Below are 19,960 nucleotides of genomic sequence, written 5' to 3'. Positions count from 1 at the left end.
AATACATCACAGTTAGAACTGTGAACTAAAAATTTAAATTGGTCTAGTTTAGGGATGATGCTTCTGCAATTCCACTGTATGACAGTGGTCAAATCCTTGACCTCTTGCGCTGAATTAGGCATCGAGGGAAATGTACGCTGCTAAAAAGCCACATTTTTCTTTCAAAAATGTTCTCACAACCGGAAGCAAACATAATACTATGCTTTTAAGAGGATCATTTATATTTAAAGCATTTAAAATGTTATCCACAAGGTCTGAAAGCGCAAGCAGGCCAGGTAGTGGCTGTTGCTTCGACCGCGAAAATGGAACAGACGTGTTCGTTGTTGTTCCGGGAAGTGCTGAGGACCCCTGGTTGGTAGCATGACCACGTAAACCGGGAGGTACTTGCTTCGGCCTATTCTCAGCACGTTCAGTTCGAGGCTTCATTCCAACTTGGGAAGTTTCGGTATTCTTTCTGGGGAGTGATGGAAAAGAAGTAATTTTTCTTTTCCTGATGGCACCCTGCGATGTACCGGAACATCCGGCATTGGGAGCGTCAGCAACAGGCTCGTCGTTCTGCAGAATGGAGTAGGGATTGTCCTGTGTCGTTGGCACGGAACTCTTAAGCATTTCTGCAAAAGTCCGCTTGGAACGTTCCTTTAAGGAACGCTTGAGTTTTTCCCCTCGTTGTTTGTACACCGGGCATTGAATAAGATCATGAGGAGTCCCGCCGCAATGAAGACACTTATCAATTCTTGGTTGTTGAATTTCAGTTTATTCAAATCGTTAGAGATTTCAATGAAGTCCTCGTGATCCATATTTCCTGTGATTTCCTTTATTCCTGTTCCTACAAAATTTAGTAATCCTCTTTTGGTACGTTTTCTTGGGAGAAGGCCGAAATAGAGACTTTGAATATTACTAAATTTAGTTTTTAAAATATTCGTAAGTTCTGAATAGTCTTTAAACGAGGCGAGTCCATCGATAATGACTTGCAGTTCATCGAAACTTGGCCGAAAGTCCTCTAAGTCTATCATATGATAGATTTTGTGATCGCCGTCTTTTAAAAAGCTATTTCCTGTTACCAATATGAGCAATCCGGGATTGTTGCTAAGATCCGTGATAACCATCTTGGTTGCGCATAGTGGGCTACTACAAAATACAAGATATAAAATTAGCTTGATGTCCATGATTATCGTCGCCTATAAAATAAAAAAAACATTAGAATGTTGTTCGAGGAAGTAAGTTTGATATTATAATTGTTTTTATGATTGTTTTTTTTTTTTTTTTGAATGAGAAAAGGTTACTCTCGCTATTATCTTACTCTTCGCATTTTTGCTTTGTGTAATTTTCTGTTATTTTCGTCTATGTAGGTTTGGTTCTTGTCTTCCGTTACAAGAGCAGATTCGAACCAATTCTTGGTTTTAGCTTTAATGCCTGGTCGTCCCGATAGACTACCTGATCAATTCCTAATGGTGGGGGATCTTCTCTGGAGGCATTATGCTGTTTGTGTTGCGTCGTCTGCTTCGCCTTGAATTTTGGCTCTTATTGCTTGTATCCAGGCCCTATACACGGGGGTATTCCTAGCGGCTTCAAGTAGAGGAATAAGATTATCAATTGCTTTAATAAAGCTATGAAGTTTAACTGGGTTGCCATCAAAGCATGGCAAATCCCTAATTATCTGTGGAGTCTGTAAGGATTTCACAATCCTCTCCACTGGAGATAATTCTTGATTAATGTTAGGTACTGCTGCTGCTGCTGCTTGACCTACGCGAGCAGCTTGCACAGCGTGAGCGGCACCTGCTGCTTCTATTTCAAGCTGCTGGATGTGGTCATCCCGGTCCTGAACCGCGGCTTCTAATTCAGCTACACGTTGTTGGAGCTGGTAAGGATCCGTTTTTCAAATTTTTTGCAAATTTTTCTTGGAAAATTGATTAAATTCACACAATTCGGTAATAATAACTAACACTCTAAATCAATCAATCAGTAATCAATTATTTCTGCACAAAAAAAAATACAACCAATTTTCACTCGGTTGGGAGAAAACTTAACACTAGCACTTTTACATAAGCTAATCTTAATAAATTACTTACAAATCACTGCTCACTTTGGCGATATGTTGTCGTCGCGGTAGCTGATAGAGCGTGGCTCGGGTGCCTCGTTGTTGTTCCACAAATTTTCGGTAATCCGCCGAAAATAGCTGCAACGCTGGAAACACAACTTTTAACACCAACTACCGACACGCGCCAGTTATAGTAGCTGGGCAACGTTCGGGTTTTTTTTTTAAAAAACTAACACTTGACTGCGCCAGGTCCTAACTAGAACTAACTAGATTTTATTTTCCAAATGCTTTTATTAATCACAAAACACTTCGTCAGCATTCCATGCCGTTGTTGTTGTCCGTCCGTTGTTTATGTTTATCCGATGATGCGAACCGATGCTGTCGAGATGTTTATGTTCCCATTTCCAGTCTCCGGGATCGCTGAATCTGCACCTCGCGCGCTTATCTGTTGGCGGCAATTATGCCGTTCGAATTTGATACCGCCATGGGTGGCGGCAATGCAGCTGCTGTTGATAATCTATTGTAGGGTTCTCTGACACACCTGTCCGTAACTTATAGATATATATATATATATATATATATATATATATATATATATATATATATATATATATATATATATATATATATATATATATATATAGATTATAATAGCAATTACTATTACTTTTAATGTTATAAAATAACCGAATTCTCACGTATAGATTTAGGTTAGTACAGTAGATACAACAATACAAGGTTTGCAATTCATCATTGATTATTTCATTTACAATTATATCATGTATAATTCAAATATCATCCAGTATAAGCTAAGTTTTCTGTCATTTTATATCTTTCAAAGAAACAACAACAAAAAGTATGAAGAAGGGTTCACGAAATATTCTACTTAAATTTTTTTATTAGTTGGGTTACTAATAATATCTTGTCGTTTTACTTATTGCTAATTACGATAATAGCAATACTGATGAGCAAACCGAAAATCAACTCCCATTTTGCCAAAACGAAACGAATAAACTATATTCACATTCCTTTTTCTTTTTGCTTATTCTTCCAGTGCGTGCAAACTATCGGACAAAAATAGGGCCGACCGGCTTGCGCGCCCACGAATGTCTCTGCTGGGGAAGCCGCTCAACTATAACCGGGGCTCACGTCGTGACGCCCGTTATAGGCGGCTGCAGAGCAGGGTCTACAACTTCCTGGAGCGACCACGAGGCCTCAAAGCGATCCTCTACCATGTCTGTGTGTAAGTATATGGCAAGAATTACCTTATCCAAATATCCCCTCCCTCCAGCGCTAAAACATTTCTTCCAACCCCCTCAAGTGCGACGGCTCCGATCGTAAAGAAGAACAGATTTATGACAGAAATTAAACATCGATATACTCTTCCACGGTTCTTTTTTCTATCTTCTCCTTATGATTCACTTGGCCAGACCAGCAGCTTGTCAGCGAAGAACAGCTCCCGGCGCTTAATTAATCGAGCGAAGCAACGTCATCTTCTGAAAGACATTATCGTTAGTGCAAATTTTCTCCCATCCCAAGTCGACGCAAAAACCCCTTTTAAACCCGATGATATTAGAGAGAGAGAGAGCGGCCAACAAAAATCAATTAGGTTTGTGACGGTCGATAAAGTTCTAATTAAATTTTCATCGCCAGCGATCGCAGCTCTCAAGAGCGTGGTGGCGTTAGCGGATTCTGTTGATTTTCATCGTCTCGTGGCTTATGATATTTGTGCATCAGCAACGACAAACGGCATACGGAGGATTGCCGCAACCCCAATCAGGCGGTGATCCCACCGAAAGGACATTGTTCATCGTGCCAAAGTTGAATGTCGTTTCGATTGACGAAAGACAACGTCGTTCTGCATCGGCAACATCCAACCTGCGGCAAAATGCATACCACTGACAGCTATGGATTGCCCTAAATTGAAGTTAATTCGTCATCTTGTTTGTTGAAATGCTTTCCTTGGTTGGTGTAACGGACACCGGATGAATGCAATAAATAAACATCCATGGCGCAAATAGCAACGGACCGAACAGTCAAATTGTTTGTGATTGCTTAGGAGCGATATACCAAGCCAGGGTTAGACCGGAACTTCCCAGCTGTGATTCGCTTCTCGCCCGAGAGCTCGATCTATTCGTCTTCTTCGATGATATGCATGAAAACCTCCCCTCTCAATTTGAAGAGAAAGAGGTCAAAAGCCGGAATTTACTGCAAAGTGCCAGAGTCGAAAGGACGAAAGGCTCCCGGCGGACCGTTGGGTAAATTCATGGATTGTCTGAGCTGCCATTTCGACTCGTTGTGAAATTCACATCTCCATAAGTTGCGCACTTAATCCAATATCCTCTTTCCGCCTGGTAAACCGATTTCGTCGATTGCTTCCTCGGAAAGGAGGGTCCTTTCCAACAATGATGTGTCCACTTGGAATGCGAAAGGAAATTGTACTCGGAGGGGATGTTTGTGAGAGCATCTCTTCATCCGCAGTCAGCAACTTTTGTCATATGAATTCAATCTTCAACAAGCACCACTTCAGCAAATTTTAGCAACGCTGCATAATTTCCACTGCCTGAAGGAACTGTGTCCGAAAGTCGTTCTCGTAGATCATCCCGTCTCGATTCGAGTATAGCAGCGGAAGGTGCAAAATCGTTATTCATCGAAAGGTACGGTCTCACCGTCCGCTCGGGAGCTGAGTCAGATAACACAAAAAAGCGACGGCTCTCGCTTTCATCCGTGTTCCAGCATAAATCATAGCGCGCTCCCACATTTGCAAAGCTCCACCACCTGGTGCGCCGTACAACTCTGACTCGGAACGAAGCTGCTTAGCTGGGTGTTTTATGGTAGCTCCACCAACCAACCATATGTAAGGAATCGCAGGGACACACCGCCACAGACAATGGCGTATAGAGTTCATGAATATGCCGATGAGAGTCTATACCCGGCTATCTGTAGATGATCAAACGATTGTGGTGTTGGAGGTGGTGGTGGATCGCTGATTTATGAGTTGATTTATGAGTTTTCTTCTTGCTCCTAATTGGGTTCAGCAATTGAGGCGTGCGTTGTTTTCCTGGTCATTCGTCCAATTTACGATGGAAGAAGCATCTTGCTACCGAAAGTCATTTTTCTTCCCAACTTGAAAGTTAAAGGTGAAAAATGGCTGAGCTGGCTGGCTGTTGGGATGGGATTTTCGATTTTTGCTGATGGAATGGTAGAACAGTAAAAAGCTAAGTCATGCTTCGGTTGACGCATTGCATTTGAGGATACATACAAAACATTGGAAAAATTCAATGATAAATAGTAGTTATGTCCGTTGTGGCTTCCGTGGCTGAGCAATAAACAGCAGTAATGCTGATTATATGTATCTTGGCAAGACCTCCGGATCATTTATAACTTTTGAATCACACAACCGATTTACGATTGATGTGCACTAGGGTGCCAATGAATGTATGGGAAAAAATCGACCCTCAAATTTCGAAAAGTTACTCTATACAAAATGTGTACCACCTCGAAAAAACACCCTATACCAAATATTAGCTCAATCGGACTTAAGGGAGAATGGTGCAAAGCGGTCAAAGTTTGAGTTTTTTGAAAATCGAAAAATCACCCAAGGGGAGAGTAAAGGAAATCGGCGTATCGAAAAAAAATTTTTGATGCCAAATGTCTTAAAATTGCATGAAACGTCGAGATCTAGTATCATCTCGAATAAAAATTTTTGGTCCAAAATCGACACTCTGGGCCATAGTTTTTTTTTTCGAAGTACTAGACGAAACGTATGGTTTTAAGTGCCAATAAAAATAATTATCTCGATTTTCCATTCGGAACTTGTTGCCAAATGTTGATTTGCACGATAATATACCCTATGCAAAATATTAGCTCATTTGAACTTCATTTATTAGTGTTGCAGACGTTAAAATTTGAGTTTTTTGAAAACCGAAAAATCACTTGAAAAAAAAATTGCATGGCACATCGAGATTTACAGTTATGTCAAAAAATTTTTTTTGTTGAAAATCCACTTTTCAGACGGAAAAACGACCCAGTGCCAAAAACAAATTTTTGACCATTTTTTTTTTCGAGATAACAGTAAATCTCGACGAGTCATGCAATTTCAAGACATTTGGCATCAACAGTTTTTTTGAAAACCCCGATTTTCGGTCATCCTTTGGTTTTCAAAAAACCCAATTTTTTACGTCTGTTACGAAGTTCGAATGATCTAATGTTTTGCAAAAGGTATATTATCGTGCAAATCAACATTTCGCAGCATGTTCCGAATGAAAAATCGAGATAACTATTTTTATTGGAACCCAAAACCATACGTTTCGTCCCAGAGTGTCGATTTTTGACGCCACTCTCCCTTAAGTCCGATTGAGCTAATATTTGGCATAGGGTGTTTTTTAGGGATGGTGAACATTTTTTATGAGGTTACTTTTTGAAATTCGAGATGACCATTTTCATTGGCACCCTAATGTGCACTTATTGAAGCGATTTTTGTAAGCTTTTGAGAAACCATAAAACGTTAGTTTTAGTGGTTTTCAAGATGTCGGACTAAAGGGTGTGTCACATCAAATTGCATCACGGAAAAAACGCTGTTGAAATTTAATTTTTAGGAATTATATCTTCAGCTTTCGCTTATAATCAGATAAGAGTGTATAGATCACGTTGGCCATGCTTCACTGTAAATTTTTCGTAAATTTGGAAAAATGTCGTCGAACGAAAAAGAGCGTCGTGAATTAATCCTGCGCACTCATTTCGAGAATCCGGAGTTGTCACATCGGGACATCGGTAAGATGCTGGGAATCGTCCAATCCACGGTCAGCAGAGTACTAAAACGATACTTCGAGAACCTAACCATCGACCGGAAGGTGAAGAACGGCAAAAATGGATGCTCCATCAGTGAAAAAGATCACAAGCGCGTAGTTAAGCAGTTTAGACGTGATCCGAGAAGTTCGGTCCGGGATGTCGCCAATAAGCTGAATTTGTCAAGTTCATTCGTCCAGCGGACCAAGCAGCGGGAGGGCCTGCGTACATACAAGGTTCAGAAGGCTCTTATCCGCGACGAAAGGCAAAACATGGTGGGGAAGACGCGAGCCCGGAAGCTGTACACCGAAATGCTGACGAAGCCGCATTGCCTGGTAATGGACGACGAAACCTACGTCAAAGCGGACTTTCGTCAGCTGCCGGGCCTGTTGTTCTTCTCCGCAGAGGACAAATTCAGCGTTCCGGAGGAGATTCGCAAGCAGAAACTATCCAAGTTTGCCAAAAAGTACATGGTGTGGCAAGCGATCTGCTCTTGCGGAAAGCGGAGCGCCCCCTTCGTGATGACCGGCACGGTAAACGGGCAGGTTTACCTTAAGGAGTGCCTACAGAAGCGCTTACTACCACTATTGAAGCAGCACGAGGGCCCGACCATCTTCTGGCCGGATCTCGCTTCGTGCCACTATTGAAAGGACGTGTTGGAGTGGTACGAAGCCAACGGGGTCACCTTCGTGCCAAAGGAAATGAACCCGCCCAACGCGCCGGAGCTTCGCCCAATAGAGAAATATTGGGCGATTATGAAGCAGGCCCTCCGGAAGAACCCAAAAGTTGTCAAATCGGAGGCGGACTTCAAGAGAAAATGGATTTTTGTTCAAAAAAAACTACAACCTGACGTTGTACAGAACCTTATGGACGGGGTAAAGAGGAAGGTGCGAGCATACGGGCTTGGGCTCGAAGTATGAATAAAAAGAAAATGCCAAAAGTTGTTTAATAGCTTTTATTTTACTGTCTAAAATTTTCAAAAGGATCGGTCTACTGGGCAAATTTCTACAGCGTTTTTTCCGTGATGCAATTTGATGTGACACACCCTTTAGAAGATACCTTAGTTGTTATATTATTCTCGGAAAGCTTCCATATTTTTACATAAAATGTCAAAACCGTTCCTGATGTCCTTTTTTGTATGTTTTTGAAATACATAAAGGCAAACCTGTTTTTGTGCGAGGGATACAAACAAAGTTGATGGGTCTGAGCCTAGGGGCACGGACGGGATCTTGACATAGGACTGTGATTGTTTGTAGTAATTGCATTTAAATTGAGTTCTTATTGTTCAAAATCTGTTTCTTTTTCTTTTGATACATCAAATGGATGTCCTGGACTAACCGTTTCCTGTATTTACTTGTATCCTTCAATCGGGTTAGCCCGGTAAGATCGCGACTACTCAAGCTTCCATAATCTGATATACGTGAGTATACCCTTTCGGTCTTCTAAATCAGCAGCCAGTTAAATTCATCAATTGCATTTTTACATAACCAAACAACATGCTCGCTATTATGACATCCTGGACCACAATTGCATAAATTGTTAGTAGCAAGACCTACACGAAAAAAATGTGAATTTAGCGCGAATTGATTGGGCAACATACAATACAATAACTGATAAATGCCTATTATCGGTAAATGAGGAATAACTCATTATACGCATCAACTCACATTGTGAGCTAACGCCCGAATCTAGACAAACATATAGCTCGTTGCGTCGGGGAGGAAAGCGAGTGGTTAGTGCAATCGCAAGAAAACATATAAATGGGTATATTTTCTTGCGACTTTAACTTTTTTTACTATATTCACTGTTCATGTTTTAAGCAAAAAAAATACTGGATAAATTTCCTGTCCAATGATATATAACACAACATGTGTCGCAATAACCATTTTGAGTAATATGCGTTAGAAAACTCTTAATAAATCGTTACATTTTTCGTAGAGTGACCCCCTTATATAGAAATCAAAGACATAGTCCTATGTCAAAAAATAAATTTATTTGATAAAATATTTTTAAAAAATAAATATAAATTTAAATAAAACAGTTTTTGCTACACAAGTTAAAAAAAAATGCGGTGGAAAAGGACCGCATAAAGAAAGTTTCCCTTAATAAATAACCCACATCCTATTGATTCCATTCGTGATTAACGTTCGATTTACTTTTGTTTCCCTTCTGCAGGTTGAGACATGTTGTCTCTTCGTTTTTTTTGTGCGATTTTCTTTATAAAAAAACGAGAATACCGCGTTCTGATTGGTCGAGTGCCACTAGCAATCAGTGTTTTCAGTGCATTTGTCTTCTATAGAAATAAAAATACGGAATTGAACTTGGAACATGATCGGATACGAACTTTTCGAGCAGACAAGAATGTAAAGTACACCCAGCTTTTTAAGTGGTTTTTTACCGCTGTTTTTACGAGTTTTTTTTTTCTACGCGGTTCTCCCAATAAACACGGTTTTTACGCGGATTTCTCAACTAGCGTGGTGTTTTCATGAGCAATATCACTCTCTTTCATGAACCTCAGAGCATATGACAGTAATTGGCGCTTATGATGGTAATTAGAACCGCACCCTATCACGATTCCTACGTGGATTTTAGGTGGAGCCGTTTTTTCCGCGTTTTTTAACGAGGTTACATATCCCCCGCGTAAAAAAAATTGGGTGTACGAAGACATATCATATTTTATTGGTGTTCGTTGGTTTAGCAGTGGGAAGTATTGTGATGGTTGTTTTCATAATCAGAATGAAATTACGGAATTCATGGAGCGCCAAAACAATTGGAAACGTTGAATGGTTCGCAGATCTGTAATGACTAACCGACATTTATAAGACGCCTGAATGACTTCAAATGAAATTTGAAGCTGAAAATTAATCAAATAGTATCATTAACCGGACAAAGCAAATAAACTTTTTTTTTTTTAAGTACAGGTCGGACTCGATTATCCGGAGTGTTTAAATTTTAAAAAATCTCTCGTTAAACGTAAACTAACTATGATTTGCACTGATTTTTTTATATTGCAGTGCACAATGGTCCAGGAGAAGTGGATATTAGCATTTAGAACTCGACAGTTATTCTCTCGACAAAAACCATCTTAGACAAAGTTGTTACATATGATAGAGCGCCCATTTTTATGTTATCAAAAATAGGGTGACCAAAATTGTCGATGAAATACAAAATATAACTTTCTTATCTTCATATATAGAGGTAAACATCGTTCGACAATGTTGTAGTCCTAGTTATTTAAGACATCTTTGTCGAGCAAAATGTTTTTTCTATCTCTTGAAATAATCGATATAGCGCCTTTTTTCTAAGTTACGTTAGGGTCACCATGAAAAAAAACTGTTTTCTTGATCTAACTTTTATAATTCAAATTCTACACGCAAACTGTCTTCGAAAGACTTTTAGAGCTTACTAATACAAACATTTTGCGATGAAGAACTTGTCAATATCTCAATTTCACTCAATGTTATTGAGTTTCCCAAAAAATACGCTCTCTTGAATTGTCTGTCATTCATTCTGGGGCAAACATAAACAAATTTTATTGGCGGCATTTGAAAAAGAGCATATTTCACTCTACATGATGTGTGATTTCCAAAACTATGTTATTTTTCGTGTTTGAGTAAAATTAAATTTGAAATCATAATTTTTTGGGTAAGAAAACATCAATAACTTTGAGTTGGATTAAGTTGGACAAGTTCTGTATCGTAAAATTTTGGTATTGATAAGCTCTAAAAATCGTACGAAGACAGTTTTGATGTAGAATTTGAAATCTATAAGCTATAGCAAAAAAAAAACGTTTTTTCATGGTCACCCTAATGCAACTTAGATTTGAAGCGCTAAAAACAACTTTGTGGGAGATATTTATTCTTTAGACAAAAACTGTCTTCGACAATATGATAGAGCGCAGTTTTATGTTTCTATTAGTAAGTTCTAAAAGTTTTTCGAACACACTTTGTATGTAGAATTTGAAATATGAAAGTTAAAGCAAGAAAGCAGTTTTTTTCATGGTGACCCTAACGTAACTTAGAAAAGAGGCGCTATATCGATTATTTCAAGATATAGAAAAAAAAACACTTTGTTCTACAAAGATGTCTTAAATAACTGGGACTACAACATTGTCGAACGATGTTTACCTCTATCTATAAAGATAAGAAAGTTATATTTTGTATTTCATCAACAAGTTTAGTCACCCTATTTTTGGTAACATAAAAATGAGCGCTCTATCATATGTAACAACTATGTCTAAGGGTGGGTTTAGACTAGTGATATATTCATGTGAAGAAATATGATGAGATTTATAGAAATCGCATCAACCGTTTACACTAGCGTGAACTTCTATAATGAATATATTCATATTTTCGGTGAATTTATTCACCTGAAGTAGAACTGCATCCAACTTTAGTGATTTCTCACCAGTGAGAAATTCACAAGCGTTCACATATGCTGAATTTATTCAAGTTATAAATACCTCGAATAAGTGTATCATATTTATTCTCACTCGTTTACACCTATTTTCACGTGAATAAATCCATCTATAGCTATAGATCCCCCTAATGTAAACCCGCCATAAGACAGTTTTTGTCTAGGGAATAACTATCGAGCTCTAAATGCTAATTTCCATTTAAATACATCCCCTGGACCATTGTGCAGTGTAGTGGCCAGAAATTGTCTGGTGCCCCTGGGGTACAGGCTGATTCCATTGTCAAGTCATGGAAAATGCTGATAGCCCGTTGTCGTTTGTAAAAGAATGCATACTTTCGATTCTGAAGAAATTTATTGACCAGGACAATACCGTACACGATGAGGATTTGGAGTTTGACGCCCTGATCAACGATGGAAGACAACATAGCTTTCCATCCAAACACATATTTGTAGGATGCTGAAAATCGGTTTCGACTACCGAGGGTGCGAATGCTTCATCAGTTTTGGAACTACAGGAAAACCTGTTTTTGTGCGTTTTTTTTTGTGCGATTTTCTGTTCTTGTGCGGTTTTTTTTGGGCGATTTTTTTGTGTGGTGTATGAAAAGAAGCATATTTGACGAAGTTATTGTCCATTTAGTTTTTTTCGATGGTTTATATGCATTTCAGTACGAAAAAAACATATTTGCGTCTTGCTATGAATGTATGAGAAAACGATTACCTTCGAATTTTCGAAAGAGACTTCCTGTAAAATGTTGATACACAGCCATCAAAGTTTCAGTTTTTATTGAAACCAAACTTTGGCGTCTTTGCGACAATAGTAAATAAAAAGTCCGATTGAGCTGAAATGCTGTGTAGTGTATTTTTTCGAGAAGATCATCTTTTTTCAAGAAGTCCCATTCGTAAATTTGAGATTTTCATTGGCAGTCTAATGCACATCGTTACTCATGAATTTGTTTTTAAACTGGAATAAATAATAATTTACCAAACAAGTTTAATTGAATTCGTTCTGCGATAATATCGTAGAATATGAAGATGCTGATTAGACATCTTTTTAGAATCCAATAAATCAAAGGACTCCACTCATCCTAATTACATCCACGTTTTATTAAACAATCATATTAGGTATGTTTCAATATTCAATCTAACAGCCACATTAGTAGCCACACGTAGCCAGATTGGTTGCGCGTTCGCTTAATAAGCGATCGATCGTGAGTTCAAAACTCAGGGCCCCCATTGACCATCTTTGTGTTGTTACAGAATAACTACGTCCACGCAACAATCATCAGCGATGGAATTGATCCACGGTCGAAATAAGATCGATTCATCCATACAACTGCTCTGCTCTGCCAGACACATCGGGCTACTGTTCTATAAATAACTCAACAATGATCAATCAACTGTCTCCGCTGTCCGGTGGTCCAACTGGATAATGGAAGAACAGAAAGAATAACTCTTACGCCTAAATGGCTACTGTGTGAATGTACCATATGTAATGGTATAGAAGGAATACTGGCGAATGGCAACTGTGTAATGTGCTAATTATAGATATGATAACCATGTGACATGTACACGATTGAAATTCGGCTCTGTTACAGCTAAAATGGTAATGAGCCTAAAATAAACAAAAGGGATAAAAAAAAAATATTCAATCAATGCATTCATTTAAATTTGGAATTCAATTTTCAACGTTTATAAATCTACTGCAGACAACAGTTGTAAGGAACAACCGCTCTTCCATCCTCCTCCTCTTCTGAGCTACGTTCAATATTGTCATATTTATAAAACGTATTGACAAACTATTCAAAAATTCTGATAAAAATAAAACAAAACTAAAATACTCCGGATAATCGAGTCTAAAATTCCGGATAATCGAGTCCGATCTGTACATGAGAAATTTCAATGGCGTTGCAAAAAAATAAGTATTCTGGAAGATCTGAGAGGTTCTGGCACATTTCAAAGCACATAAAAAAATACTCCAATCTCCTTCGGTCTGATTCAATTTCGATACTGAGAAAGTCCTCGGAGGCATGCAATGAGTGAGTAATATGGACTTTTACCCTGAACCTGCTTCAGGACGTAATTCATAAAACACAATTCATTTCTTATGCTCCACGTACATTTTTGACAAAAAAAACTACTCAACCAAAACTTTACACCGACAAAAAAAAACTAGTTTTATACTCAACCTTCAAAATAATATATCCTTATATAAAATAATCTTGGTGTCAAGTCGAACGATCTCGGTGACCAGTAGTAAGGGCTATTTCGCGATAGTATTTATTATTTTATAATGGAATCGGCGAACTGTCTGCGCAATAAATCCATTGTACCTGTGGCTATGTGGTATGTTATACCATCTTGTAGAAAGATTTCATAAATTTTGGAAAAAAAACATTTTACAAAAGACACTCGCAATGCACGGCAACTATGCGACTCTTTATGTTTTTTAAAAAAAGTACAGTCCGATGATACCAAAAAAACGGGCACCAAAGCGTCGTGCCTTTCAATTTAAAGATGAGATCGTAATGCTTTTGAAGGCTCGTGGATAAAAAAATCTCACTGCAAATTTTAGTGACGAAAGTAGACATGACTAGTTTGCCATTCAGACAATTTTGAGCGATTCTTTGGTTCTTGTATTGTGTTCCATCTAGAAATCATAGTCCCAAAGTTCCTTTGTAGGCATTGAAGATCATTATCCAGTTAGAAATTACATATTTCAATGGAAAGTTTGATTCGATTCCATTTCTCCAAACAGGATTTTCCCGGACCATCTTTCAAAAAAAAAAAGGGAATTAAAAAAGAGCAATTCCAAATGAAATTGTTCTAAAAATTCAGATTTTAAAAACATGTATTTTTGAGAATGAAAGATTGTATTTCGTTTGGGTTGGAGGAAATATGAGTTTCCACAGCAATTGGGATTTTTTTGACTCAAGTGCAACTTTTCAATAGGGCGTATCGATTTTAGTAAGAGAGATCTCCGATAATTTATATCTCAGAAACTATGAGTCTTACCGAAATAATGTTTTAGGAAGAGTTATAAAGTATTGATATTCAAACGTGAAAAAAATTACACTGAGAAAAAATAGTACTTTTTTTTTTATTTACGAAAAAAAAACTTTCATTTGCAATATCAAAAATATGTATTTTTTGTAAAATTCAATTGATTTGATATAAAATAATACTTGTGTAGAAAATTAAAAAATTGAGTAAAACTATTTTTGACGAACTTTATGGCACATCGAATTGGGATTTGTATGTTAACAATCAATTTTAGTTACAAATTATGAATCCTGATGTAATTTAAAACAAAAAATCTCATTATCAATCTCCTTCTAAATGCAGCCATTCTAGATATATTTAAAAAAAGTATTTATATTCTTTTTATAATAAATAGGCCTTTTAAAATGTTTGTCGTGTTATACCGTCATGTTAATGAATTTTATGAATTAGCTTATAATTTCCAACAACTTTTCCAAATACATCATTAAGGTAAAAATACAAGTTTAGGAGTTATGTTGAAAAATATTTGAAGACATGTGGGTTAATACAAAACGTAGCGATATTAAAAAAAATATTTTTAACATAATACGATATCTTTAATATAAAGATAAACGGCATGTTTGAAATTATGAGCAAATTGATAAAATTTCATGAACCTGACACGACAATTAATATGTTTGTGGACCTATTTACTGTAAAAGACAATAAATTAGAAATATTTTTGGAATATCTCGAGAATGGCTGCATTTAGAAGGACATTGATTCTGAGCATTCTTGTTCTAAATCCCATCAGGATTTATAACTTGTGGCTAAAAATAATTATTATCATACAAAAATTCGATGTTTCGAAAATTCATAAAAATTCGATGCTCCACAAGGTTCGTCAAAAATTGTCTTACCATCTTGATCTTATTTTTTTAATTTTTCAACTTGACATGAAATATGAAAAAATATAAAAAAAAATATGTATTTTAGATATTTTATATTAAAGTTTTTTTTTTGTAAATAAAAAAGAGTACTATTTTTGTTCTCATCAATGCTCTATAACTCTTTCTAAGACACTATTTCGGTACGATTCATAGTTTTTAAGATATAAATTATCAAAGATTTTTCTTACTAAAATCGATACGCCCTTTTCAAAAGTTACACTTGAGTCAACAAATTCCCACTTGCTGTGGAAAACTCATATTTCCTCCAACCCAAATGGAATACATACTTTCATTCGAATCAAAAATATATGTTTTTAAAATTTTTAGGACGACTTCATTTGGAATTGCATAATAGGAAAATTAAGCTCTTTTGGCACTAGTCGTGCTGAGACTTTTCTCATGCCCAAAACATTACAAAAAACATTAAAACGTTACTAATGTGGCATTCTAGTAAATGTTTTTGAGGTGAAAAATTGTCGTCAAAACTTTACTAAAGTGGCACAATCAGGGTTGCAAACTATAATTTCCAAAAATCAGGAAGAATGAAAATAAAAATCAAGAGAAATCAGGATAGTTTATATTAGGTTGTCCAGAAAGTTCGTGCCGATTTTTGGGAGACGAAAAGCATCATTTATGAAGGCAGACATATATTTATACAGTTTTATATGCACAGTTGTGTTACACAATCTTGATTCTATTCGTATTCAACTCGAATGTTTGGGACCCAAGTCAGTTTAAAAATATTAAAATTTGAATGAAAATTGTTGCATCATGCTATTTAATTACTTTAAACACGCATTTCTGACACTAATTTAATAATTTGTCTATACATTTCCGGTATCGTTACTGAAATTCTTCATTTATAACATAAAATTGTCTTTAGACACTATTTTCGTATGCGAATTCTTTACCACCTACAAAAAAAAAGTGTTTTTCATTTACATAGAATACTAATTTGATAAAGAGAAGTTAATTTTAATTCATAATTTTTATTTTAAAACCATGTTCATTCCTCCTGCTAAGCAATTATTATATTTGGCGCTCCCCGTAACTAGTAAAAAGAAGCTCAACGCCGTCAACGCGAATTATGACAGCTTTCAGTTCCAATCAAGGAAACTTTGGCAGAGATCCCATTATAATTATTGCGGATAATTTTTATTCTGAAAGTAAACACAAAAATCAGGATGAATCAGGATCATTTCAGTAAAATCAGGGAAAATAGAGTGTTTGTCAGGATATCAGGGAACGATTCAAAAAGTCTGGGAAATCCTGAAAAATCAGGACAGTTGGCATCGCTGGGCACAATTTTAAGGTGTACTTTCAAATTTTCCGCTGAAGAAAATTGTGAATGTATACTCTGAATTTTTTACTTGTTGTCATACAATATGCAGAAGTAACATAAATTGTTGAACTACAATAATCAAGTCGAATTATGAAGGATTCAAAAACAAAGAGGCGAATCAATTCGGCAGTGTGACCTGCAATGAAACAGCTTCATGGATTATTCACCCTTTATAAGGCCGTGAAAGCTAGGGATGGAATCGACTCACTTACCTTTGATAAAAAAATGAACTGTTGAATCAGTTGAAAAAAAATTTCGAATACACTTCCCCATCGAAAATTAACAAAGTCATGCTTGATACTGCTCCTGGACAAACTGCCTTGTACATTCCCGTCATCACGTCTATCAAAGAATATCTCAAAGCTCAATCAGAGAATATTATTGTTGAGTGATTCAAAGGATAGACTCAAATGGCAAGGTTAAGCATGCATTTTATGAGGAAATTTTTCAATGGATTTTACATGAGTAGAATCAATTCCTTTCTTCCCTCCCTTGCTTCAATTCCAAATTTCTTAGAATCATTCCTTTATCGGCCAACGGCTCCAATTAATTACAAATCAATTTTATTCCGATGGTCAAAACGAAGCAGATACACCTAGGTTTTTTACGCGGATTTTCCAATTAACGCGTTTTTTTTTGCGCGGTACCCGAGTAAAAAAGACCAGTGCAATATCACATCACCCCCTCAGCTCACATTTTTCTCTTATGTTCCCTCAGAGCATATTACGGTAATCAGTGCTTGTAACGGAGTTTAGCGCTTATGAAGGAAATTAGTACCGCACCTTATCACGATTCTTACGTGGATTTTAGGTGTTGGGTAACGGGTAGCTCACCGGGCTGTACAATGGTACGGGGTTTTTACGGGCAGCGATTCGTGAATGGATTTCCCTGTCTACTTAGCTCTGAACGGTCCAACAGTGGAACTGCACGTGCATCGGCAGCAGAGTGTACAAATCACAAGGGAATCTTCTAGCAACAGCAGATGACCTCATTCGTGAGGAAAACCGAACTATAGCTACCAGCAACCAACGAAATTGCAGGAAAAAACTACGAGTTTTCGTAAGCGAGCAACACTCAACTTTTTACTTCCGTTCTACGTAAGGATAGTCCCATTTGATATCTATCATTAGGTGACATGGTTATTTTTACGCGGATTTTCCAATTGACGCGGTTTTTTTTTACGCGGATTATCGAAATAACGCGGTTTTTTTACGCGGATTTTCCAATTAACGCGGTTTTTTTACGAGGTACGTATCCCCCGCGTAAAAGAAAACCTGGGTGTGCTGATGAGAGCGACTTCAGATAAGCTCTCTACAAAAAGCAGAAATACTGAGAAATAATTCACAGCAACTAAAATTTCGACTTTCAGGCGAACATTTTCATGGTTTTCGTGATAACTATCAATGTCCTTGGTTTTTTTTTTCCTTGAAGTTTTCTTTTTCTACAAATCAGAATTCCACACGAAGCATTTTCGCCGCCGTTAGTAGGTATTCCCTGTAACAGAATTTGCAGTCCCGTTTCAGATCTGCCTAATCTGCCTTTTCAGATAGTCAGCCATCGTTGGTTTCAAATTGATAATTTTATATGAAAATGAGAATCGAAAATCAGAGCACGTCATCTCCAATATCAGATGTACAAGTTGAAATTGCCTGGTTTTTTCGATGAAAAAAACACATTATTTCCAATGTTCAAATGTTAACTAAACTTTTGTTTTGGATAAAAACCTTCAAGTTCAAAAAAATAAATTCAACGATTCTCCAGCATAACAAACTATTTTAATTTATCATCTGGCTAAAGAATAACGTAAGGTTTATTGAAATACTAGCTGACCCGGCAAACTTCGTCTCGCCCAAATTTTGTTTTTTGTTATCAATGCTTCCAAACATTCACGTTTTCTTACTATGAGCAAGTTCATTGATTGATCTTTTAATCGATCCCGTTTAATTTTGTATGGCAGCTCCCCCTTAGAGAGGAGGTGGAGTGTCTAACCACCGTAAAAACATTTATTGTACCCTAAAACCTGCACATGCCAAATTTGGTTTCATATGCTTGAATAATTCTCGAGTAATGCAGAAATTTGTGTTTCGTATGTATGGCAGCTACCCCTTAGAGAAGGGGGTGCAGTGTTTAACCACCATAGAAACATTTATTGCACCCTAAAACCTCGATATGTCTAATTTGGTTTCATTTGCTTGATTAATTCTCGAGTAATGCAAAAAATTGTGTTTCATTTGTATGGCAGCCCCCCCCTTAGAGAGGGGGGAGGGGTCTCAAAATATCACGAAAACCTTCCCCGGCCCCAAAAACCCCTACATACCAATTTTCATGTCGATCAGTTCAGTAGTTTCCGAGTCTATAAGAATCAGACAGACATACAGACATCACTCCATTTTTATATATATAGATAGATTGTTATCAACTATGATTCCAATGTTTGGTATAGTCTTGGTTTATCAATAATATGCTTTTCTGTACAAACGTCAAACGCCATGCGTTTCGGCGAATTTCCCTCTGAGTGTTTATACTCCGTATACAGTACAGACTTCATTTACATCAAACACTCATTTTATTGACCCAGATTTTGTCTGACGATAATCACTAAATTAACGCTGTTATCCTGCTTAAAATCCAGATTCACTCTCTGTCAAAACTTCATTCAACCAAAAGATGATATTCGCCCGTCAGTCAAAGTGAAGACTAACACCTTGCCGGAAATTAAATCCACCCAGAATGAAGTTTGTTTATTGAATCTCTGAGACGCTGAAGGATACTCCGCACAAACCACTGCCAAACAGTTTCTGCAAAACTTTGAAACCATATGTACTCTCGCATATGAAATTCAAACTTTCAAAGATGAACATTAATTACCTACGTGTAGAATCCACTTTAACTCCTCCTCACATTACCATATCCCGAACTTCACGGCAATGTAAATCCCTACTCACATTGCGTGAAAGCCAACTAGGGGTAAATTTTGTGAGGCAATATTTCCACATATTTTACCGTCCCCGTGGCATCCACCTTATGTCGAATAAGTTTCACTTGTCCCATTTTGCATCTTCGCATGCCTCTCGAGCATGTATTTGCTCCGGAGAGCAAGGTGGTTGATTGTGCGAGAAAAACTGTCGGAAATAAAGATAAGTCTGAGCTTACATTCATGAGCCCCATCCCCCAGTTCGCAACTATGTGTTGCTTCACTTTTTGCCCCTTCAAAAGTTGGTTGTGATGAAGATATTTTCGGGTTTTTTTACTCTCTCTCGTCACATTACAACCCTCACGTGTGAGTGTGGTAGGAAAAGTTGTTCCTAACTGGGCCATTGGATTTACTGGTGCTGTTGCTGCTGGTGTCCCACATAGATGTACGGATAAACATAGTATTTTTGTCACGCATCATACGTTTGCTGTGAGCTTCCAACGAAGCAAGGCAAGTAATTAATTTGAATATTC

The 19,960-nt window shown here is 37.3% G+C and overlaps 1 protein-coding gene across 27 annotated transcripts in view; it reads left to right on the top strand.

Annotated features, from left to right (window-relative positions):
- Positions 1–19,960, top strand: part of LOC129771300 (potassium voltage-gated channel subfamily KQT member 1) — a 1,095,885-nt gene that overhangs the window by 764,317 nt on the left and 311,608 nt on the right. For all 27 annotated transcript variants that reach the window (XR_008742331.1, XM_055774795.1, XM_055774796.1 and 24 more), the window contains one exon: positions 3,093–3,281. Coding sequence is in view for 26 of the 27 variants with exons in the window: in XM_055774795.1 (XP_055630770.1) it covers positions 3,093–3,281 (189 nt within the window). In the remaining variant the exon portion in view is untranslated. The remainder of the gene's footprint in view (positions 1–3,092; positions 3,282–19,960) is intronic.

This window comes from Toxorhynchites rutilus, chromosome 2, assembly GCF_029784135.1.
Source record: "Toxorhynchites rutilus septentrionalis strain SRP chromosome 2, ASM2978413v1, whole genome shotgun sequence".
In the NCBI taxonomy this organism is placed as follows: domain Eukaryota; kingdom Metazoa; phylum Arthropoda; class Insecta; order Diptera; family Culicidae; genus Toxorhynchites; species Toxorhynchites rutilus.
Note: the sequence above shows the minus strand (reverse complement) of the source record. Positions and strands in the feature narration are given on the sequence as shown.